Source organism: Salvelinus namaycush, chromosome 14 (assembly GCF_016432855.1).
Source record: "Salvelinus namaycush isolate Seneca chromosome 14, SaNama_1.0, whole genome shotgun sequence".
In the NCBI taxonomy this organism is placed as follows: domain Eukaryota; kingdom Metazoa; phylum Chordata; class Actinopteri; order Salmoniformes; family Salmonidae; genus Salvelinus; species Salvelinus namaycush.
In genome coordinates, this window is record NC_052320.1 from 18,746,834 (window position 1) to 18,772,179 (window position 25,346).

General features: G+C 44.0%; 2 protein-coding genes across 2 annotated transcripts in view; both read left to right on the forward strand.

Annotated features, from left to right (window-relative positions):
* prickle3 (prickle homolog 3) overlaps positions 1-12,257 on the forward strand; it is a 41,523-nt gene extending 29,266 nt beyond the window's left edge. Inside the window, exons 3-11 of the mRNA XM_039008116.1 lie at positions 4,378-4,561; positions 5,227-5,340; positions 5,596-5,733; positions 5,951-6,154; positions 8,470-8,656; positions 9,882-10,193; positions 10,458-10,766; positions 11,035-11,418; positions 11,509-12,257. Coding sequence (XP_038864044.1) covers positions 4,378-4,561; positions 5,227-5,340; positions 5,596-5,733; positions 5,951-6,154; positions 8,470-8,656; positions 9,882-10,193; positions 10,458-10,766; positions 11,035-11,418; positions 11,509-11,978 — 2,302 coding nt within the window. The 3' untranslated portion in view covers positions 11,979-12,257. The remainder of the gene's footprint in view (positions 1-4,377; positions 4,562-5,226; positions 5,341-5,595; positions 5,734-5,950; positions 6,155-8,469; positions 8,657-9,881; positions 10,194-10,457; positions 10,767-11,034; positions 11,419-11,508) is intronic.
* A 6,042-nt stretch (positions 12,258-18,299) lies between these two features.
* Positions 18,300-19,559, forward strand: fam110a (family with sequence similarity 110 member A). Its single transcript, XM_039008757.1, has one exon. It carries the CDS (start codon positions 18,300-18,302, stop codon positions 19,557-19,559), a length of 1,260 nt encoding a protein of 419 aa, XP_038864685.1.
* Positions 19,560-25,346: the final 5,787 nt, after the last annotated feature.

Genomic DNA, 25,346 nt, shown 5'->3' on the forward strand with positions numbered 1-25,346 from the left:
CAACACTGGGACACAGTGCCCTTTGCTCCCGCTTGCCAAGCACTACTGTCACTACTAGCACTACTACTTCCTCCAGCCATTATCATTGGTAGTTCCATGGTGAAGCACATCTTAGTTCCTGGAGCTAAAACCCTGTGCTACCTGGGGGCTACGGTGAAGGATATCACAGGATTTATTTGTTCCCAGCCAAGAGCTGCTGCTGTTGTAGTGCATGTGGGAACAAATGATATCAAAAATGGTAAATCAGAGATAATGAAACAGGATTTTATTGAGCTGATCAACACCCTAAAAGGCTCTGAAAAGCAGCCGATTATATCTGGCCCCGTGCCATCGCTGAGTCTCGACTGTGAAAGGTTCAGCAGGCTTTTAGCACTTCATATCTGGCTTAAAGTCTACTGCCATTCTGTTGGCATAACTTTTATTGACAATTTTTTTAAACTTTTTGGAAACAAAAGATGCTATACAGGGATGATGGACTCCACCCAAACCATCTACGGTAGGAGCCCGGACTCTCTCGTCACATTTTAAAGCTGTGTTAAGATATTGACTCAGAGACAGACCAAGCCCCACTCAGGTAAAACCGCCCATCCTCTCTAAGCGTTATCTTCGTACTGTTGTCTATACTGCCAGGGATGTTGTCAGTTGTAATTTTGTACCCATTTGATTGAATTCCACTCTTAGATCTGCTATTGTTAGCTCAAAAGGGGAGCCCACTGTGGTCTGCTCACCCAGTGCTTAAAGTTCAAATGTGAATACTATAAACTTGAATACCCCCTCGGGTTTCAAATCACTTAGAGGGCTTGGGCTGTTGCACAATAGCAACCAAAGCCCATGTAAGTCAGTTTATAACATTCCATCATTGGTTACTCTGAGAGTTCCTCATATTGACATTGGCTGCGGCCTCAGGCCCTATGATGCTAACCTTGGAAAGGTAATTCCAATTTCTTCCTCTTTACTAATAGGGATAGACTAATGGTCTAGTTCTATGCAATCTTATAGCCAAACCAACTAAATCAATATCAACCATCAGACAGGGCCCGCAACCGCCTATTGAACATACTTGCTTGTTTGAGTTGGAATTTCCATGTGACTTCAGAAATTGTAAAGGACTTGGGTTGATGCATCTGAACATTAGGCTCTTACTTCCTGAACTGAATTACATTAAGATCTGGGCTATGCAAATGAATTCGGACATTCTGGTATTGACTGAAACTTTCTGGACATTCTCGACTCTGATATTAATATTGAGGGTTATCATGAGGTCAGAGCTGACAGACAGGGTAGAGGTGAAATCCATTTCCCTTGCCAAAATGTTTTAGATACTATCTTTAAGTCATTCATAAAAGAGATGATGCTTGGGTCAAGGCCAGGAATACAGGTGTAGGCCTGGCCTGGCAAGCTTTTAAGCAACTGAGGAACTATTGTGTAAAAACAAATGGATTATTATGTAACCACTCTCTGATTGTAAGAACCCTGCCAAATTCTCGAAAACTGCAGAGCCCGTCATAGCTGGCTCAATACCCCACATTTTTTATTTAACATTGTTATCGGGAAATATTCAAAAATGATAGAAATCAGCTCTTGTGCTGCCACTCCATAATGGTGAGGATAGTAACATTAGTGATCTTAATCATTATCAGCCCATTTCAAGGCTTCCTTGTCTCTTTAAGATTATTGAATCCTTGGTGAATGTACAACTTTGCTCTTTTATCTGAGAAATGTATTTTGAATGTAAACCAGTCAGGGTTTAGACCTGGTCTTGACAATATTACTCCAACCACTTTAGTTGTTAATGATCTTGTCAATACTTTAGACACTAAAATGAAATGTGCTGCTTTGTATGTGGACCTGTCCAAAGCTTTTGATACTGTTGATCATGCTATTTTATTGAATAAGTTGTCCTCGATAGGCCTGAGCTCTGACGCCTGTTTATGGTTTCATGATTATTTTAGTGAAAGGACTCAGAACTCAGGCTCAAGTCCGAAATTTCATGAAGTGCATAAATGTGTACCACGGTTCGATTTTGGGACCTGTTCTCTTCACTTTTTATATAAACACCATTGGTCAATCTGTTTACAAATGGTAAACTTCATCTATATGCGGATGATACTAAACTCGGCAAAAAAAGAAACGTCCCCTTTTCAGGACCCTGTCTTTCAAAGATAATTCATAAAAATCCAAATAACTTCACAGATCTTCATTGTAAAGTGTTTAAACACTGTTTCCCATGCTTGTTCAATGAACCATAAACAATTAATGAACATGCACCGGTGGAACGGTCGTTCAGACACTAACAGCTTACAGACGGTCGGCAATTAAGGTCACAGTTATGAAAACTTAGGACACTAAAGAGGCCTTTCTACTGACTCTGAAAAACACCAAAAGAAAGGGTTCCTGCTCATCTGCGTGAACGTGCCATAGGCATGCTGCAAGGAGGCATGAGGACTGCAGATGTGGCCAGGGCAATAAATTGCAATGTCCGTACTGTGAGACGCCTAAGACAGCGCTACAGGGAGACAGGACGGACAGCTGATCGTCCTCGCAGTGGCAGACCACGTGTAACAACACCTGCACGGGATCGGTACATCCGAACATCGCACCTGCGGGACAGGTACAGGATGGCAACAAACAAATGCCCGAGTTACACCAGGAACGCACAATCCCTCCATCAGTGCTCAGACTGTCCGCAATAGGCTGAGAGAGGCTGGACTGAGGGCTTGCAGGTCCTCACCAGACATCACTGGCAACAATGTCGCCTATGTGCACAAACCCACCGTCACTGGACCAGACAGGACAGGCAAAAAGTGCTCTTCACTGACAACTCGCGGTTTTATCTCTCCAGGGGTGATGGTCGGATTCGCGTTTATCGTCGAAGGAATGAGCGTTACACCGAGGCCTGTACTCTGGAGCGGGATCGAGGTGGAGGGTCCGTCATGGTCTGGGGCGGTGTGTCACAGCATCATCGGACTGAGCTTGTTGTCATTGCAGGCAATCTTAACGCTGTGCGTTACAGGGAAGACATCCTCCTCCCTCATGTGGTACCCTTCCTGCAGGCTCATCCTGACATGACCCTCCAGCATGACAATGCCACCAGCCATACTGCTCGTTCTGTGCGTGATTTCCTAGAAGACAGGAATGTCCGGGTTCTACCATGGCCAGCGAAGAGCCCAGATCTCAATCCCATTGAGCACGTCTGGGACCTGTTGGATCGGAGGGTGAGGGCTAGGGCCATTCACCACCAGAAATGTCTGGGAACTTGCAGGTGCCGTGGTGGAAGAGTGGGGTAACATCTCGCAGCAAGAACTGGAAAATCTGGTGCAGTCCATGAGGAGCAGATGCACTGCAGTACTTAATGCAGCTGGTGGCCACACCAGATACTGACTGTTACTTTTGATTTTGACCCCCCCTTTGTTCAGGGACACGTTATTCCATTTCTGTTAGTCACATGTCTGTGGAACTTGTTCAGTTTGTGTCAGTTGTTGAATCTTGTTATGTTCATATAAATATTTACACATGTTAAGTTTGCTGAAAATAAACGCAGTTGACAGTGAGAGGACGTTTCTTTTTTTGCTGAGTTTACAACGCATGAAGCAAAAGGTACACCCATCATCAATACCTTTTAATCAAAAATAAACAATCATCAGTTTTATAACTGAAAATGTAGAATTATTTTTGTAAAACTAACAGTGAAATATGACTCACTCATGCTCTGGCTTCATAACAGAAGTCCAAACATTCAATGTACGGTAGCTCCGTGGCAAGAAACGGAAGAAGAAAAACACTGTCCAATCAAAACTGTCTAACCTATGAGTGTACAAAACATTAAGAACACCGTCCTAATATTGAGTTCAATGGGCTGGGGTCTCCTTCAGCAGGTATTCAGAGAATGGTCAGCTTCCTCATCCAGTTGTGTGTGTATCCAACCGTGTCACTGTTAGACTGAATGCGTGTGCGTGTCAGTTTGCAGTTTTACTCCATGCTTGTTTTAGCCTCTGATTGTTCAGTGTATATTTGACTGTATCGGAGTTGGTGACATGCCTCTCCTTGGATGAACACCTGTTTGTTGTGGTAGTAACTGTAATGTAGGGAGTCATATTGAGTCAAGCTCAATAATGTTTGTGGGCTGGCTAATTACTTCATGTCTCCAACGCAAATTATGTTCCTGCCATGCAATACTTGACTACAGACAGTATGGGTTTTTGAGTTGGCAATCAATGGCGTGTTTTATGATTAGATTATTAGATGTGTAAAAAAAAAAAACTTAGTCACACTGTTGCCAACTGTTCAGTCCTAGCCTTCTGTTTGGTTGGTGTTGCATCTGTGCAATACTCTGAGTTGCCATGTATTGAACCCAATGGCCTCTTTTTCTCTCCACAGAAAGATTTGTGTGCACTGTAAGTGTGTGCGTGAGGAGCATGCAGTGCGGGCGGTGCCGGGCCAGCTGGAGAGGATGATGATGAAGCTGGTTTCAGACTTCCAAAGACACTCCATCTCTGATGACGACTCGGGCTGTGCATCCGAGGAGTACGCCTGGGTCCCACCTGGACTCAAGCCTGAACAGGTCAGAACCAGTACAGAGAATGCTTCACATACATACATTAATGCACGCACTCTCTCACATACATGCATACATTAACACTCAGCATATACAATGAGTGTACAAAACATTAAGAACAACTTCCTAATATTGAGTTGCACCCCCCACTTTTGCCTTCAGAACAGCCTCAATTCGTCAGGGCATTGAGGTGTCGAAAGCATTCTACAGGGATGCTGGCGCATGTTGACTCCAATGCTTCCCACAGTTGTGTCAAGTTGGCTGGATGTCCTTTGGGTGGAGGACCATTCTTGATACACATGGGAAACTGTTGAGCATGAAAAACCCAGCAGCGTTGTAGTTCTTGACACAAACTGGTGCGCCTGGCACCTACTACCATACCCCTTTCAAAGGCAATTAAATATTTTGTCTTGCCCATTCACCCACTGAATGGCACATTCACAATCCATGTCTCAATTGTCTCAAGGCTTCTTTAACCTGATTTGAAGTAGATTTAACAAGTGACATCATTAAGGGATCATAGTTTTCACCTGGATTCACCTGGTCAGTCTGTCATGGAAAAAGCAGGAGTCATTAATGTTTTGTACTCAGTGTATGTTTAAACTTCAACACACAGGGTCAAAAACATCCTTGGAGTGTGTGTGTCTGAACATTCTTGTTTTTGAATCCAGGTGTATCAGTATTTCAGCTGTATCCCGGAGGACAGAGTGCCCTATGCTAACAGCTCAGGAGAGAGGTACCGCATCAAACAGCTCCTTCACCAGCTACCAGCCCACGACAGTGAGGTAACGGTCACTAATACTGTAACTCTGTGTGAGGTATTGGTGACCTAACGCCCCTGGGCTGTAATATAATTGTTTTCTGCTGGGATGCTTGTCTGACTCAGCATTGTAACTGTTCTCTAATACTAGACTGGAACTCTGTGTGAAATGTTGGTTTTCCTAGCTTCTGGGCTGTAATTTAGTTGGTTTGTGTTGTTCCTCACTACTGTTCTGCTTGTCTGAGTCAGCATTATAACTGTATGTGTTTTGTGTTTCCAGCATCAGTACTGTAACCATCTGGATGAGGAGGAGAAGAAGGAGCTTTGTTTGTTCAGTCAGCAGAGGAAGAGGGAGAACCTGGGCAGAGGCATGGTCAGACTGTTCCCTGTCACCATGACCGGAGCCATCTGCCAACAGGTAGACACTGCTGGGGGTGGGGGTCAGGGGGGAGACTAGGGTGGGACGGAAACATTGAAAGTGAGGGATTGGGGAGATGGAGACGAGGAATTAGGGAATTTCTTGGTATTTAGTGTATGTATTCTCTGTACTCCCTCAAGCACATTTGCATTTTGTTTACCTGTTGTTTTGTCTCTCACTTTCTCTCGCTCTCTTTCTTTCTCTCTCTGTGTTTCAGTGTGGCAGACAGATCTATGGTGGGGACATTGCAGTGTTTGCCAGCCGAGCGGGGCACGGTAGCTGTTGGCACCCTCAGTGTTTCCAGTGTGCCTCGTGCACTGAGCTGCTGGTAGACCTCATCTACTTCTACCAGGACGGACAGATCTACTGCGGCCGGCACCACGCTGAGAGAATGAAACCACGCTGCCAGGCCTGTGATGAGGTGACTGTGTCTACAACGCAAATCTCTCCGCACTGGCTCATACACTCTGACCTGCCCTGTCCAGTCCACAAATTTCTCCATACTGTTTAACCTCTGTCTGTCCTATCCACAAAGCTCTCTAAACTGTGGATCCACTGTCTGTTTATACATGCTATCTGCCCTGTCCAGTTCTAACACTGACTCTTATGAGGAGATGTGTACTCTTACTCTGGGCTGGGAGAGTATGTCTTCTTTCTTTGATTTACGTGCCTGTAGACCAGGATTGTCAAACATAATTTTATAGTATGAAGAATACAATTGAACAAATCGGAATAAAATATAAATATTTTCTCCAAACGATTTGAGGGAGTGCGGCTATTCTGTGTTGAGCGGTTAACAACGAAATTGTTATTACTATATGCTTAATTTAGAGTTATTAATGTAACTTTAGTTGTTCTACAAACGTTGGCTATATGTTTTGATTTTCAATACAGGCTGCATGATGCGACTCTAATGATGATTTGAAAAAAGTACCTTGAAAGGCATAAGCTCTACTTAGTTTTTTGCGCAGGCTGTACACAACATCAATCAAACATTCGCAATTTGATAAGCACTTGATAAAAGCACTTGATAATGCCTAGAATTTCCCGGCGGCATCCCCTTTGTCTGGCCGTAATGCACTCTAAAAAAATCCATGCCTTTTGCGTTGTGCCCTCTGAGTGGCGCCCACTCCATCACGTGATTGGGTCTTTGTCACAGGCTATAAGTGAAGACAGACGCATCGGGGACGCAACTGCACGCGTTCTTCCGAGGTGCATATGGAAGATGTTGGAAGAACTGTCCACATTTACTTTTTGTTAGCCAACAAGATGCGTAGGCCTAACGAACAGCAAAAGCACTAGCCTACATCATCATAGTACAAAGGTCCACCTATTCTGTGCGAGAAATAAATATTCTAAACATAGTCTGGGACAGTTGTGGGATGCGGTAGATCCCAAGTTAATACAACCACTAGATTCAAAAAACCTTTTTTACGCAATGTGGCTGAAGCAACAGATCAGAACGTTTAGCTTAAAATGTTGATAAACTATTAAGCTATTTCTTCACATTATAGGCACAGCAATGCGCACATGGTAGTAGGCTATAAGTGCAAATGTTCCATTAGCAGAAAACACCATTATCAAAAGTGACTGCAAATGCAATTATGCATGTAATGCTTTTATTATAAAGGTGCATTTTTATGGTGAAAATATACTTCCCCAAACTTGAAACTCACGTGCTGCTTATGTAACCAGTTAGGCAATACACCCCTTGTAAAGCTGATTAATGTGCTTAATTTTATTTTATGAAGTTGTGATACAAATCTTATCAAACATATAGGCCTGAGGTGGGCGACTATGATTTGAAAAAGTCGCAATAAAAGGCATCGTTTCTTATGCTGGGCAACATCCACGAGTGATAATATATCATTCACAAGTGATAGGCTAATATTGTCACCCATCAAACTATTCTTGATTTAATCTTGTCTTTACATACACTAAATATATGTGTGAAATTTGTTTTGATTTAGAATGGACCATTTATCATGCACCTGTATCGAAACAGGGGCAGCGGAAAAAAATAAATGTCATCTATGCACTTAAATAGCGAATGGAGGACGCTTTTCCCCGTGGTTTATTTTCATGCCAGCCAGGCAGACTATACTTCTGTTGTAAATATAAGCAATGTGCTTAATTTGAGAAAAGTTGAGAAATAAATATAGTAGGCCTAGCCTATAGAAAGCTGATCCTCTTTTTAATAGAGGCCATCACTCTGTTTTCTCACTCAATTGCATGGCCTATTGAAATGTTGCGCAACATGAGCTCACGGGCTCTCATTAAGTGTTTGATTTGATTTTTGAATACATTTGCATTGATGTCAGAATAATTAGAGGGACTATAGAGTGCTGAGTCCCAGGCAGTTAGCAAGTTTGGTAGGCTACTAATGACCATCAGCAGCATCAGAGCTTGGAAAAGCATAATACAGTGACTAAACCTAACCTTCATGACTCGTGACCACCGGTGTGATGGTAATATGGTCACCGCAACAGCCCTAGTCATGACTGACCTTCACAACCTACTGGGCACAGACGTCAATTCAACATCTATTCCATGTTGGTTTCAACGTAATTTAATTGATAATTTAATTTAACACCATTGGCCCTGTCACACGGACACCCTGGGAAAACCTGTTTGCCAGAGGAATGACAGTCTTTCAACAACCAGAAGTATTTTCTTGAGATATGATTTGTTGACCCACATTCTTTCTTCTTCACTCCGTCTCTCCCTGAAATGCAGATCATTCTAGCAGATGAGTGTACGGAGGCAGAGGGCCGACACTGGCACATGAAGCATTTCTGTTGTTTTGAGTGTGAGGCAGCGTTGGGAGGGCAGCGGTACATCATGAGAGAGAGCCGGCCGTACTGCTGCTCCTGCTATGAGTCCTTCTATGCAGAGTACTGTGACACCTGTGGGGAACACATAGGTACTGCAATTACACAGGTCCATGTTTCCACAAAGGGAAGCATACACTGAGTATAAAAAACATTAAGAACACCTCTTTCCGGGCCTCCCGGGTGGCGCAGTGGTCTAGGGCACTGCATCGCAGCGCTAGCTGTGCCACCAGAGTCTCTGGGTTCGCGCTCAGGCTCTGTCGCAGCCGGCCGCGACCGGGGGGTCCGTGGGGCAACGCACAATTGGCCTAGCGTCGTCCGGGTTAGGGAGGGTTTGGCCGGTAGGGATATCCTTGTCTCATCGCGCTCCAGCGACTCCTGTGGCGGGCCGGGCGCAGTGCGCGCTAACCAAGGGGGGCGGGTGCACGGTGTTTCCTCCGACACATTGGTGCGGCTGGCTTCCGGGTTGGAGGCGCGCTGTGTTAAGAAGCAGTGCGGCTTGGTTGGGTTGTGCCTCGGAGGACGCATGACTTTCGACCTTCGTCTCTCCCGAGCCCGTACGGGAGTTGTAGCGATGAGACAAGTTGGTAATTACTAGCGATTGGATACCACGAAAATTGGGGAGAAAAGGGGGTAATTTTTTTTAAAATAATTTTTAAAAAAAAATTAAAAAAGAACACCTCTTTCCATGACATAGACTGACCAGATGAATCCAGGTGAAAGTTATGATCCCTTATTGATGTCACTTGTTAAATCCACTTCAATCATTGTAGATGAAGGGGGAAGAGTCGGTTTAAAGAAGGATTTTTAAGCCTTGAGACAATTGAGACATGGATTGTGTATGTGTGTCATTGAGGGTGAATGGGCGAGACAAAATTGAGGCTGTTCGGAAGGCAAAAGGGGGGGTGGGGGGGGGGGGGGGTGAAACTCAATATTAAGAATGTTTGGTATACTCAGTGTTTACACACATACAGATGTAGGATCTTAATATGAGCCAGTTTACTAAAGCAGGAAAACATTTGTTGTGGACTATACATTTTGTAGGGGTTGATACATATTTTTTGTCTGACATTTTAAAAAGGAAATGACAACCTTTAGAAGCCTTTTTAAACCTTGAATACACTACAAGTTAGCATTTCCTGCTGTGCAGGAAACTTCATGCAACAACAGGATGATCAAATTTAAGATATGCCATCTGTACACATAAAAAGCAATATACACGTGTGCTGCACAGACAGAAACATATGCTCACTCACACAGAGAAATATACACACTCGCATAGAGACAACTTCCTTAGAGCCTCTCTTTGTCTTCCAGGTATAGACCAGGGTCAGATGACCTATGAGGGCCAGCACTGGCATGCAGCCGAGTCGTGTTTCTGCTGTGCCCGCTGTCGGCTCCCCCTGCTGGGGCGGCCCTTCCTCCCGCGTGGGGGCCTTATCTTCTGCTCCAAGCCCTGCTCCCTGGGAGAGGACCCAGATAACTCAGACTCGTGTGACTCTGCCCTCCAGAGCCGGCCTCCGCAGCACAGACACTGTGAGACTGCAGAGAAGATCCAACAGTCGCAGCGCTGCTCCCCACAGCAACCACCAGAGGGAGCCAACATCCCTGTTGTCCCAGGAAAAGACGGTAGCGTTATACTGCAGATGGCATTTACATGTTATGTAGGTCATGCCTGAGCCTTGTAATACTCATACACATACAAACATAACATAGCCTGCAGGGAATTAAATTGAAATGAAGTAATAATTTGAGTAATTTAGCAGGTTATTTTATCCAAAGCAACTTTGATCAAATTATCAAAACAATACCATTTAGAAATTGCCAAAGATTACGTAGCCTTTTCTATTCAAGCAAGGTGTGTTTTATCTTCATTTCATCTCTGTTTCCCAGGTGTTCACATCTCTACTGATGTTCCAAATGGAGTCTCCCCACCACCCAACGGTCATCGTAACCTCAGAAGGTCCTACTCTCCACTTCCCCACTGTCGCTTAGCCAATGGCTGGGCACCATCTTGGCCTGTCGACCAATCTCTCAACAGTTTGCACACTGGAGACTGTGACAAGCATCCAGGCAGTAGTCTGGAGTTTTTAGGAGAGCCCAATGGCTACGCTGGACACCCTCTCACCAGTTTCAGTAGAGGAACTTCTACTGCAAAGGACTGTGGGAACTGGGTGGAGAAGAGTAGTCAAGTTACGAAAGGTATTACACATTGGTGAATTGTTCTACAAAGTGCTACTTCAAGGCAATTACATGCATAATAAATGTGGGTCTTAAGCTAAAGCATTGTGTTCAGAATGAAACAGTTAACTGTAGAGCTCTGTTAGATGCAATAGTTGCGGTAGTATTCTATAAATCCGTTTCCAAATCTTTCTCATCTCCTGTTATTGTGAGTTGATTGAACAGTAATTGAATCCTTTGCCTTTTTATAGATTGAGGTATTTTATTTGTTATCTCTCCTTCTTCCCAGTGTTTCCTCCCCCGAGGAATTCCTCCTTACCTGCATCACTAAACCACCCCAGTCCTGCTGACCCGCCGCCCCTCCCAGCCCCTCTACCCACCAAGTCTCGTGATTTGATGACCAAGCCAAATCTGCACCAACCAGAACCAAGCTCCCCTGACCATAGTCCCCAATCATTTCGCAGTGGGACAGCCAGGGTCAGCTTCCGAGAGCCAATCAGCTGCAGCTACTCTGTGAATGAGGAGGAAGAAGAAGAAGAAGATGAGGAGAAAGGAGAAGATGAGGAGAAAGGAGAAAAGGAAGAAGAACAGGTGGAGAGGGAGGAAGAGGATGGAGGTTTTGGGCGCAGGTTACATATGGAGAAGGGCATTCCACCTCAAATGGACCTACTGGGTAAGACCACTTTCTTAATTTTTTCTGTAATTTTTTTATTTTCATCACAACTGCCAACTGTGTCTCTCTTTTTTTTGTGTCCCCTCACAGATGGTTCATACCAACATCGTAGTTTACGGCGGAGATGGAACCGCGGCCGTGTGGCCTCCGACTCCATTCTCCACCTAGGCACAGAGACACGCTTCCGTCACTCTCTGCCTGATCGGCCCCGTTTGGATGCTCTAGAATGGAGAGGACAACGGGAGAGTGCTTCCCTCTCTTCCCCTGGCACCACAGAGCCCCTGTCACTCACCCTCCAGCCAGCCCAGTACAACAAACACGAGGACTCCTGCTCAACCTGCTCCTCCTCCTCAGAATCAGAGGAAGAGGGTTACTTCTTGGGGCAGCCCATCCCCTTGCCCCCCCAGCTAACCCGAAGGCCCCCGTCGGTGGACGGAGAGGGGGATGGAGAGACGAAAGGAGTGAAGGACAGGGGTTTGAGGAACAGCCTGAGAAGGAGGAAGAGGAGAGCAAATAGCCTTGGCGCAAAGGACAAAGACACAAACTGTGCAATCTCCTAACTTTGACCCTCACAGACCCAGTGAAAGTTATTCTTATTCAACAAGCAAGCCAATGTTCAATATCACAAAAATAAATCTGTAATATGTTGGTATTCCTTTGGGATACTTTGAACACAATACTCCTATGCAGCAGACTTATTCAAAGATGGAGTAAACTACTGTACTATGACGTATCACATATTAGTGTTCAGAATATGATTTAAAATATTTTTTTATGCGTTTTATATTTGTATATTGTTTCGGGCACGTTTTTGCACAGTAAAATGAAACTTGCATCCATTTGGGAAGTCTGTATGCTTCTGTAAGGAAACATCACTGCGGGCCTGTAGTGCATGTTACAGCATTAGAACAAGCAAAGGATTTACTCCAAAAAGGCAGGAAATTCACTTTGCATGATATTATTCAAGTGAATTTGTGGAGAGAGAACTCTCATTCCAGTATAAACATGTACGCATTTATTGTGGGAAGTTATTCTTACTGACCTTACAGTAAGGATTTGAGGATTCCTTCTCAGAGTCTACCTTTCTTTGTAGTTTAAACATTTTAAATTGAACCTTTATTTAACTAGGCAAGTCGGTTAAGAACAAATTATTATTTACAATGACGGCCTACCCTGGCGACACTGGGCCAATTGTGCGCCAGCCTATGGGACTCCCAAACACGGCCGGATGTGGTAAAGCCTGAATTTGAACCAGGGACTGTAGTGGTGCCTCTTGCACTGAGATGCAGTGCCTTAGACCAATGCGCCACTCGGGAGCCCAGTAACTGAGTCTTCATGGGCATTTGGCCCTCTCTCACAGTTTCCACACAGAGTTCTTCAGCAAAGAATGTGGTGACAGTTGTTCTCAACCACATTCTTCCACCAAGCCAATCCGATATAAACTAAGATTGACTTTTTTCAAATGTTTTTGTAGCCTACTGGTTTTGTCTTTGGTGTTATATGCAATGTTACACAGTTATGAATCACCAAATAGTTGGTTAAATACTCTGGGAGAGCAGTGAGTACCAAAATTAAGAATGTCAGGCCCACACAGTGAGATTCAAAGGCTATCTGTACACAATAACCTGGGCTGTGAATGGTGTGTATGTTCATGTGTGTCTGTGTAAAGTAAACTTTGTTTCCATTTTGACGTAAAGCCTCCCTATGTAAGTGTATGATATGTTCAAAAGAGGAAATAGTGCAACATGTACAGTACCAGTCAAAAGTTTGGACACACCTACTCATTCCAGGGTTTTTCTTTATTTGTACTATTTTCTACATTGTAGAATAATAGTGAATACAGCAAAACTATGAAATAACACATGGAATCATGTAGTAACCAAAAAAAGAGTTAAACAAATCCAAATATATTTTATATTGGAGATTCTTCAAAGTAGCCACCCTTTGCCTTGATGAAAGCTTTGCACACTTTTGGCATTATCGCAACCAGCTTCATGAGGCAGTCACCTGGAATGCATTTCAATTAACAGGTGTGCCTTGTTAAAAGTACATTTGTGGAATTTCTTTCCTTAATGCATTTGAGCCAATCAGTTGTGTTGTGACAAGGTAGGGCTGTCTTCTGTATACCACCCCTATTTGGTAAAAGACCAAGTCCATATTATGGAAAGAACAGTTCAAATAAGAGAAACGACAGTCTCATTACTTTAAGACATGAAGGTCAGTCAATCTGGAAAAACTACAAGAACTTTGAAAGTTTATTCATGTTCAGTTGCAAAAACCATCAAGCGCTATGATGAAACTGTCTCACATGAGGACTACCACAGGAAAGGAAGACCGAGATTTACCTCTGCTGCAGAGGATAAGTTCATTAGAGTTAACGGGCACCTCAGATTGCAGCCCAAATAAATGCTTCACAGAGTTCAAGTAACAGACACATCTCAACATCAACTGTTCAGAGGAGACTGCGTGAATCAGGCCTTCATGGTCGAATTGCTGCAAAGAAACCACTACTAAAGGACACCAATAAGAAAAAGAGACTTGCTTGAGCCAAGAAACACGAGTAATGGACATTAGACCAGTGGAAATCTGTCCTTTGGTCTGATGAGTCCAAATTTGAGTTTTTGGTTCCAACCGTCGTGTCTTTGTGAGAAGCAGAGTAGGTGAACGGATGATCTCTGCATGTGTGGTTCCAACCGTGAAGCATGGAGGAGGAGGTGTGATGGTGTGGGGGTGCTTTGCTGGTGACACTGTCAGTGATTTATTTAGAATTCAGCATGGCTACCACATCATTCTGCAGCGATACTCCATCCCATCTGTTTTGTGCTTAGAGGGACTATCATTTGTTTTTCAACAGGACAATGACCCAAAACACACCAACAGGCTGTGTAAGGGCTATTTGACCAAGGAGAGTGCTGCATCAGATGACCTGGCCTCCACAATCACCCAACCTCAACCCAATTGAGATGGTTTGGGATGAGTTGGACCGCAGAGTGAAGAAAAAGCAGCCAACAAGTGCTCAGCATATGTTGGAACTTTCAAGACTGTTGGAAAAGCATTCCAGGTGAAGCTGGTTGAGAGAATTCCAAGAATGTGCAAAGCTGTTGTTAAGGTAAAGGGTAGATTTTTTTTTTGGTCCAGTTATTATTTTTGTACTCTTTGGTGCTGGTTCCTGTTTTTCTATGTTTAAAAAATATATATAAAATACTTCAATCAAACTGTCACTTTTCAGAATTTATGAGGAAATTACCGATTCTGTAATAGGGGAAATACATCTATTTAAAAAAAACTTTGTTCTCATTTCATATAAAAAAATCTTTCTGATTACTGAAATCATTAGAGAATAGGAAACTGATATCACATGACAGAAGAAGCAAGTCTACTTCCTTATGTAGGAGTGATTTGCTCAGAGCAGCCAGGTGGGATGACGCAGACCCGGTGGAGAGCGTGGTGAAACAGAAAAGACACTGGCCTTGTTAGAGAGGATCAAAACCGCAATGTATCATGGGTAAATTGTGACTGACTGATCTACAAATGATAAGTTATTTATGATGCAAGGTAATTTGTAGATCAGTCGTTTTGATGCTTTCGAAACACGGCCACTGAGCGCGTTCGAGCAAATTACTTTTGTCAAGTCGTTGACTATCATTGGTCATCGCCTTTCAAAGTGGGTTGCATTATGGTTATAAAAATTGTCCGACTTGTAACTACATGACGACTGCATGAACTTTACAAAAATCATGTGATCAAAAGGTCATGCAGTTTTTTAAGAAGTCACCAAGTCACTGCAGTTGCTTCTCACCAACTGCACCATGCAGCCATCACTTGCATTGTGGGAGGCACTATTTGTCAACTTTTTTCAAATACATGACTGAAACAGGAACCAACTTTGCTTTGATTCAGGATACAAATGAAAAGTGATATTTGAGACCTCTCTCTAACCAATGAATTGTACACGTTATGTGTCCAGTTTGTGAGTGTGTGATATGGAGGTACAGAAAGGTTTATTTCGACATTTATACAGACAAACTTTTCGAAACAATAGCAGCTATGTTAACACTGCCATGTTGATCTGAGCCTTGCTGTTGGAGAACCACTACAGTGTCCAACTTTCGGCTGTCGCAGATTAACCTACCCCGACTTCACTCGCCGACTTTCGTCTACAGTAGGCTTTGTTAGGCTTACCGCTCGAACACACCCACTGTCTGTCCTCCTGAGTTTTGATGCAGTCTTTACCCGACTATGTCAAGTTAGGATTTGTCAGTTCTCGTGTGAGCTTTTGTTCCAACCCCATTACTGTGTTTTAGGTGCCAAACTTATGGTAATGTTGCAACAGTGTGGAGATTCCTAGATGTGAAAAGTGTGCAGGAGGGCATGAGACAAAGGAATGTGTGGTATCGGTGGGAAATGTTGTGTGTTAACTGTAGGGGTACCCATGGTCCTGGAGATCAGAAGTGTCTGGTGAGAGAAAGGCAGGTTGAGGTTGTCAGGGTGAGAGTAGTACAGAAAGTGTCATATGCTGAGGCAGTGAAGAGAGTAGTTGAGGAAGATGGGTCCAGGGCGAGGGATCCTAAGACTTACCTGTGAGTAGCCCGAGGCCAATAGAGAGTGATAGGAATAACATGTTCTTCAGTAAGGTTAGCTTCTTAGAATTATTAGCCATGGTTATCAACTGTACCGCAGAAATGGAATGTAAAATCACAGAAAATATATGTTGTGGTGGCAGCTGCAGAGAAGTACTTGGGTGTACAAGATTTTACAGCAGAAGGTGTGTTGAGCAATAGTGTCCCATCCTGCCAGCCTGGTGTAGGATCAGATAGAGCCAAAGTAGTGGAATAGTGGTGAGGTTTTAATGGGTGTAGGGTTAGTTAGTTAGTTAGTTGGCAGGGCACATTGTTTTCTTCCAGAACAGTAGGCAGACACACAGCCCACACAGAAGGTGGCGGCATGCACCTTTAACGTATGTTTTCAGACCGCCATAATACCATAGAAGAAGAAGTAGTAGTCAGGTAGGGGAAGGAGAAGGAGGAGCATGTGAGCTGTCTGACAGGTTTGGCTGGTCTGTTGCTCCCTTCCATTCTGTCTCTGCAGTAGAATTCTGCAGTTTGTATCCTCTGTGGTGTGCTGAGCTGTGGAGAGGCCTAGAGTTCTGTTGGGGACCTGTAAGATTTTACTTCCATTCTAAAGGTATGTGTGTGTCCAAGTAACCAACGCCTTATTTGGAATTAAGGACAATTAATCTATAAGCCTTGGGTGTGTGAATGTGAGAGATCCTTTCAGTGTTAGGTGTATTTTTTTCTCTTCCTAAATAGAAGAAGCTGACACTTGACACTGGGTTGAAGGAGAAGGATCAGTTATTGTTTTGCATACCACTTTACATACCTCTGTGTGTTCAGTATTACTGTATTCTGAGAACTTAGCCTAATAAAACAATGTCCTCTGCCCTCATTGACTGATAAATTGTACTGTGTGTACAGTAGGAGTGTGTGAGGGAGAGGAGGAGCGACATAGATGAAGAGATAAAGGACATGCAGGTAAGAGAGTGTAGTGAGACAGCTCTAACCTCAGTAGGGGATTGGCATGGCTCTAGGTGGAATGAGAAACATGTTGTTCAGAATGTCTGTCAGATACAGACTATTAGACCAGTGTCTTAAACACTTTCATAAAGCACAGATTACTGGTTTGACATTCATATCTTTGCGCTTTATCTACCAACAGCGCATGACACCACACAATAGGAACATCTTTAGAAGTGAATAGTAGGCCTACAATCTTAACTTCTTGTTCCCCAGAAGTGCCACATTAATGGAATCATTTGTCTGACCCAAGTTAATGTTTATGTTGTTGTGGTCACCGATCTTCAATACATTTACTGGTGCAGACAAAAATAATACATGATTTGTGTTCTTCTAAGCAAAACAAATGTTCAGAAATGAATTGATGATAACTACAGTCAACTTCTAGAGGGGTGGATCAAGTGGTATGGTTTCAGAGATACTGAAGACTTCTATTGCGGGGTCTGCGGTCTAGAGCGGTGTTTCCCAACTCCAGTCCTCCAGTACAGCACACATTTTTTGTTGTAGCCCCAGACAAACACCTGATTCAACTCACTGAGGACTTGATGATTAGTTGACAAGTTGAATCAGGTATGCTTGTCTAGGGCTACAACAAAAATGTGTGTTGTAGGGTACACTCAAGGACTGGAGTTGGGGAACACTGGTCTAGAGGAAGCCCAGCACAACGCACTAGCAACTGGGAATCTTTATTTAAAGGTGACATGCATTGTTCCCCTCTACCAGCTGTTGTGAGTATTCCTCCAAACAATAGTTTGTTGACAGCTGTGGAGATGTATAACATTCTGTGTTGTCATTGACTGCATCCTGGGGTTTTGTGAGTACAGCGGTTGGGGCCATTACTGTTGACTTATAATATCCCTGAGTCAACCACAGCACTTTAAAGTGATTTGTGTGAGTTGAAGTATCAATGCCATAGGGGTAGTATCTCTGTAGAAGGTAAATGATCTGGCAGAGAGGGGTTCCCTCTGTCTTTGAGGTAACTTGGTAGGTATATTTGGTATTTATATTGATTGCTTGCCTGTATGCTGTCCCTCTGATGACAGTTATCTGATGGTGTGTAAGTTGCTATCTGATGTGATGCTGTTTCCTTTTTCTGCTGGACATCCAGGACTTTAGGGCACCAGGGTTCAAGTGACACCCTTATGGGAACTGGAAGAAGACGGAATCATATCAGCCACAAGCAAAATCCTGTCAGCTTTTGGGGACAGTATGATCCTGGAGTGAAGACATCTGAATAATTTTGACTTTGGGTGGCCAAAGAAAGCAGGATAAAGACAGGAGTCAAGGACAAACAAGCCCACCTGCAGCATGCCTGTGGAGACCCTCCAGCCTGGCCTGAGACAGCCGGTGGCAGTGAGGGCTGCTGCTGCTGGAACGCCCAACCGCCTTCTCATGCCCAACCGCCGCCTCCTCCAACCAAGAACATTGGAAGCAGCTGAGCCCAGGCAGAGTGCAGTGGAGAGACTGGCAGCAGACAAGGCTAAATATGTCAAGAACCAGGTGGCCCTCTTTAAGCAACAGCCAATCAAAGTGCCTCTACCTATCATGCGCAAGCCTCTGATGTCCCCTGCCCTGCGGCCCACCCGTAAGGCCCAACTGCCTCGCCCTGACTTCACCCAGCAAGGGAGTTCCCCACTGGACCTGAAGCACCTGAGTAACCTGATCAACGGGGTGGGTGAGCCTGAAACTCCCCCTACCTCCCCAACCATGGACCCAGTGGAGAGTAGTCAGGCCCCTGACTGCCCCACTACCAACTCTCCCTGTCCCTCTCCAATCTCTGCTGGGGCTGGGTCAGGGGCTGCTGAGAGTATCCAGACCCTCTGTCCTGAGTGGTCCACCCCAGTCAAAGTAAGGGTAAATGCCTCTGGCCCACTAAGTCCTACAGGGTCTCCTACTGCAGTGACCATACGTAGAGTGGACGTCATACCCCAACCCCACCACACCACACCAGTGAGGACGCCCCTTAGAGCACAGCAGCAGATGCGCGTCCCATTGCAGCCCATGGCTCTGCATCCACACACCCAGATCCACAACGCAATGTCACCTCTGCGTCTCTTCCACCCCCGAACTACCTATGCACCAGGCCCTGCGTCTCCTAAACCTGTCCCAGCCCCTCCACCACAAAACCACACCCCAAACCGCACCTCCCAGTCTAGCCCCGTCCAGCTCCCAGCCAACCCCCCCATACTCCCGCCCTCCCCGTCGGTCACCTGCTTATCGTCCGGTAGTTCCAGGAAACATCCCTCTCTGAACCGCTCCAAATCTGACATGAGTGACCGTTACTCCCGGGCCAGTACTGAGCTGGAGCGCTTCTTCAACCTGTGTGGTTTGGACACTTCGGAGATGCAGGTGCTGAAGGGGCCAGGCTCAGACATCGCCTCCCTTGCACAGTTCCGCAGTGCCAGTGCTCCTGGGTCAGAGTGTGCAGGCCAGGAGGGTGAAGAGGAAGGTGGGGCTGCAGAGCCGGCACCCTATGGCGTCTCAGTAATTGAGAGGAACGCCAGAGTTATCAAGTGGCTTTATGGTATCCGCACATCCAAGGATAGTGCCAGGAGCACCAACATGTAGGGCCATGAGAGACTGATGTAAATAGAGGCAGGGGAGAAAAACATGGAGGTGCACTTTAAACACAATTCCTGTACAGAGAAAAAAGCAGGAGAAGTGTGACTGCCGGTATAAACCAACTAATGAAAATGAAAGGAAGGGACTGATCTGGACTAATAGTGAAGGAAACTGTCTGTCAATGCAGTTTGATACAGTGTTGGACATCATTTGTGCAAATTATTTATTGTATGGTACTTGGTACTAACACCTGTTTCATCCAGCGCAAAGCAGCAGTGTTTGGTGAATGACGCTTCTATTGATGATGTGGATCCTCTGTACCTCATCTCCCATCGGTCCTCAAGGAGGCCCAGAAAAGGCCTGACATCCAAGGCTACTCACCTTCCTCCAGCCATTATCATTGGTAGTTCCATGGTGAAGCACATCTTAGTTCCTGGAGCTAAAACCCTGTGCTACCTGGGGGCTACGGTGAAGGATATCACAGGATTTATTTGTTCCCAGCCAAGAGCGGCTGCTGTTGTAGTGCATGTGGGAACAAATTATATCAAAAATGGTAAATCAGAGATAATGAAACAGGATTTTATTGCGCTGATCAACACCCTAAAAGGCTCTGAAAAGCAGCCGATTATATCTGGCCCCGTGCCATCGCTGAGTCTCGACTGTGAAAGGTTCAGCAGGCTTTTAGCACTTCATATCTGGCTTAAAACCTCTACCGACCCCCCCTCCCGGATCCGGGATCATCCTCATCAAAAAAGCTGACTAGCATAGCCTAGCCTAGCGCCACAGGGATGTCATATAATATAATTTCATGAAAACACAAGTCCAATACAGCAAATGAAAGATAAACATCTTGTGAATCCAGCCAACATTTCCGATTTTTAAAATGTTTTACAGCGAAAACACAATATATATTTATGTTAGCTCACCACAATAGCCAAACACACAACGCAATTTTTTCACCGCAAACATAGCTTTCACAAAACCCACAAATAGAGATAAAATTAATCACTAACCTTTGAACAACTTCATCAGATGACAGTCTTATAACATCATGTTATACAATACATTTATGTTTGTTCGAAAATGTGCATATTTATAGCTACAAATCCTGGTTTTACATTGTGAATATGGCGCCAAAATGCACCAAATTGTCCGGAGAAATTTTGGACAGTCACGTAATCTAACCAAAAAACTCATCATACACTTTGCTAAAAAATACATGTTGTACAGCAAATGAAAGATACACTGGTTCTTAATGCAACCGCTGTGTTAGATTTTAAAAAATAACTTTAGTACAAAGTACAGCATGCAATAATCTGAGACAGCGCCCAGCCATTCTCCGCCATGTTGGAGCCAACATATTCCACAAAAATACGAAATAACATCATAAATATTCTCTTACCTTTGATGATCTTCCATCAGAATGCAGTGCAAGGAGTCCTAGTTCCACAATAAATCGTTGTTTTGTTTTAGAATGTCCCTTTCTTCTGTCGAATTAGCAACTTTGGCTAGCATGGTGGCGCGCACATGTGAATGAACTCTTGGCGCATGGAACGAAAAATTCCAAAAGTCATAATAAACGTCGAATAAACTGGTCAAACTCAGTTGAAAATCCATCTTTATGATGTTTTTCTCATATGTATCCAATAACGTCCAAGACGGAGCATTTCGTTGTGTCTACCTAATGCATTGCAGAAAACAATATGGTGCTCTCTGGTGCGCAGCAAAATACTGCCAATATGGCGGACCTGTCACTCCAAAAGCTCTCATTCGGTCTCACATCAAGCTAGACACCCCATTCAACATTCTACTGCCTGTTGACATCTAGTGGAAGGCGTATGAAGTGCATACAGATACATAAATAAAAGGCAATTGAATAGGCAAGGCCTTACACAGAGACCCATTTTCAGAATTTTCACTTCCTGTTTGCTGCCAAATGAGTTCTGTTTTACTCACAGATATAATTCAAACAGTTTTAGAAACTTCAGAGTGTTTTCTATCCAATAGTAATAATAATATGCATATCGTATGATCTAGAACAGAGTACTAGGCCGTTTAATTTGGGCACGATTTTTTCCCAAAGTGAAAACAGCGCCCCCTATTAAGAAGTTAAAGTCTACTGCCATTCTGTTGGCATAACTTTAATTGATAATTTTTAAAAACTTTTTGGAAACAAAAGATGCTATACAGGGATGATGGACTCCACCCAAACTATCTACAGTAGGAGCCTGGACTCTCTCGTCACATTTTAAAGCTGTGTTAAGATATTGACTCAGAGACAGACCAAGCCCCACTCGGGTAAAACCGCCCATCCTCTCTAAGCGTTATCTTCGTACTGTTGTCTATACTGCCAGGGATGTTGTCAGTTGTAATTTTGTACCCATTCGATTGAATTCCACTCTTAGATCTGCTATTGTTAGCTCAAAAGGGGAGCCCACTGTGGTCTGCTCACCCAGTGCTTAAAGTTCAAATGTGAATACCATAAACTTGAATACCCCCTCGGGTTTCAAATCACTTAGAGGGCTTGGGCTGTTGCACAATAGCAACCAAAGCCCATGTAAGTCAGTTTATAACATTCCATCATTGGTTACTCTGAGAGTTCCTCATATTGACATTGGCTGCGGCCTCAGGCCCTATGATGCTAACCTTGGAAAGGTAATTCCAATTTCTTCCTCTTTACTAATAGGGATAGACTAATGGTCTAGTTCTATGCAATCTTATAGCCAAACCAACTAAATCAATATCAACCATCAGACAGGGCCCGCAACCGCCTATTGAACATACTTGCTTGTTTGAGTTGGAATTTCCATGTGACTTCAGAAATTGTAAAGGACTTGGGTTGATGCATCTGAACATTAGGCTCTTACTTCCTGAACTGAATTACATTAAGATCTGGGCTATGCAAATGAATTCGGACATTCTGGTATTGACTGAAACTTTCTGGACATTCTCGACTCTGATATTAATATTGAGGGTTATCATGAGGTCAGAGCTGACAGACAGGGTAGAGGTGAAATCCATTTCCCTTGCCAAAATGTTTTAGATACTATCTTTAAGTCATTCATAAAAGAGATGATGCTTGGGTCAAGGCCAGGAACACAGGTGTAGGCCTGGCCTGGCAAGCTTTTAAGCAACTGAGGAACCATTGTGTAAAAACAAATGGATTATTATGTAACCACTCTCTGATTGTAAGAACACTGCCAAATTCTCGAAAACTGCAGAGCCCGTCATAGCTGGCTCAATACCCCACATTTTTTATTTAACATTGTTATCGGGAAATATTCAAAAATGATAGAAATCAGCTCTTGTGCTGCCACTCCATAATGGTGAGGATAGTAACATTAGTGATCTTAATCATTATCAGCCCATTTCAAGGCTTCCTTGTCTCTTTAAGATTATTGAATCCTTGGTAAATGTACAACTTTGCTCTTTTATCTGAGAAATGTATTTTGAATGTAAACCAGTCAGGGTTTAGACCTGGTCTTGACAATATTACTCCAACCACTTTAGTTGTTAATGATCTTGTCAATACTTTAGACACTAAAATTAAATGTGCTGCTTTGTATGTGGACCTGTCCAAAGCTTTTGATACTGTTGATCATGCTATTTTATTGAATAAGTTGTCCTCGATAGGCCTGAGCTCTGACGCCTGTTTATGGTTTCATGATTATTTTAGTGAAAGGACTCAGAACTCAGGCTCAAGTCCGACATTTCTTGAAGTGCATAAATGTGTACCACGGTTCGATTTTGGGACCTGTTCTCTTCACTATTTATATAAACACCATTGGTCAATCTGTTTACAAATGGTAAACTTCATCTATATGCGGATGATACTAAACTCGGCAAAAAAAGAAACGTCCCCTTTTCAGGACCCTGTCTTTCAAAGATAATTCATAAAAATCCAAATAACTTCACAGATCTTCATTGTAAAGTGTTTAAACACTGTTTCCCATGCTTGTTCAATGAACCATAAACAATTAATGAACATGCACCGGTGGAACGGTCGTTCAGACACTAACAGCTTACAGACGGTCGGCAATTAAGGTCACAGTTATGAAAACTTAGGACACTAAAGAGGCCTTTCTACTGACTCTGAAAAACACCAAAAGAAAGGGTTCCTGCTCATCTGCGTGAACGTGCCTTAGGCATGCTGCAAGGAGGCATGAGGACTGCAGATGTGGCCAGGGCAATAAATTGCAATGTCCGTACTGTGAGACGCCTAAGACAGCGCTACAGGGAGACAGGACGGACAGCTGATTGTCCTCGCAGTGGCAGACCACGTGTAACAACACCTGCACGGGATCGATACATCCGAACATCGCACCTGCGGGACAGGTACAGGATGGCAACAAACAAATGCCCGAATTACACCAGGAACGCACAATCCCTCCATCAGTGCTCAGACTGTCTGCAATAGGCTGAGAGAGGCTGGACTGAGGGCTTGTAGGCCTGTTGTAAGGCAGATCCTTACCAGACATCACTGGAAACAACGTTGCCTATGGGCACAAACCCACCTTCGCTGGACCAGACAGGACTGGCAAAAAGTGCTCTTCATTGACGAGTCGCGGTTTTGTCTCACCAGGGGTGATGGTTGGATTCGCGTTTATCGACGAAGGAATGAGCTTTACACCGAGGCCTGTACTCTGGAGCGGGATCGATTTGGAGGTGGAGGGTCCGTCATGGTCTGGGGCGGTGTGTCACAGCATCATCGGACTGAGCTTGTTGTCATTGCAGGCAATCTCAACGCTGTGCGTTACAGGGAAGACATCCTCCTCCCTCATGTGGCACCCTTCCTGCAGGCTCATCCTGACATGACCCTCCAGCATGACAATGCCACCAGCCATACTGCTCGTGATTTCCTGCAGACAGGAATGTCAGTGTTCTGCCATGGCCAGCAAAGAGCCCGGATCTCAATCCCATTGAGCACGTCTGGGACCTGTTGGATCGGAGGGTGAGGGCTAGGGCCATTCCCCCCAGAAATGTCCGGGAACTTGCAGGTGCCTTGGTGGAAGAGTGGGGTAACATCTCACAGCAAGAACGGGCAAATCTGGTGCAGTCCATGAGGAGGAGATGCACTGCAGTACTTAATGCAGCTGGTCGCCACACCAGATACTGACTGTTATTTTTGATTTTGACCCTCCCCTTGTTCAGGGACACATTATTCAATTTCTGTTTGTCACATGTCTGTGGAACTTGTTCAGTTTATGTCTCAGTTGTTGAATCTTGTTATGTTCATACAAATATTTACACATGTTAAGTTTGCTGAAAATAAACGCAGTTGACAGTGAGAGGACATTTCTTTTTTGATGAGCTGGTTAAGAAGAAAACATTTTAATGTGGTTTTTCTCTACAAACAGATCGTGCTTTTCTTTTAACAGTAGGATGCAGATTTGTCAGTCAACCTTTTTATCTGTTCTTGATTATGGTGATATTTATCAAAGTGCAGCTGCTACTACTCTTAAACCTTTGGATACCATCTATCATAGTGCCCTTCGTTTTGTTATAGGCGACAGTTGATACTCATCACTGTATCCTGTATCAAAAGGTTGGGTGGACTTCACAAAAGACCCGTAGGTCCCTACATTACTCCCTTTTTGTTTGAAAGGTCCTACTTTATAAACTTCTGTCTTACCTAATTTTTCTGTTTTAGGATAGCCACTGGAGTTACCAAATAGTTCACAGGATTGGTTTACACTCAAGGTTCCTAGGGTTTCCACCGAGCTAGGTAAATCTGCTTTTAGTTTTAATACACCGTACTGCTGGAACAAAATACATTTAATCTTGATGTTGTGC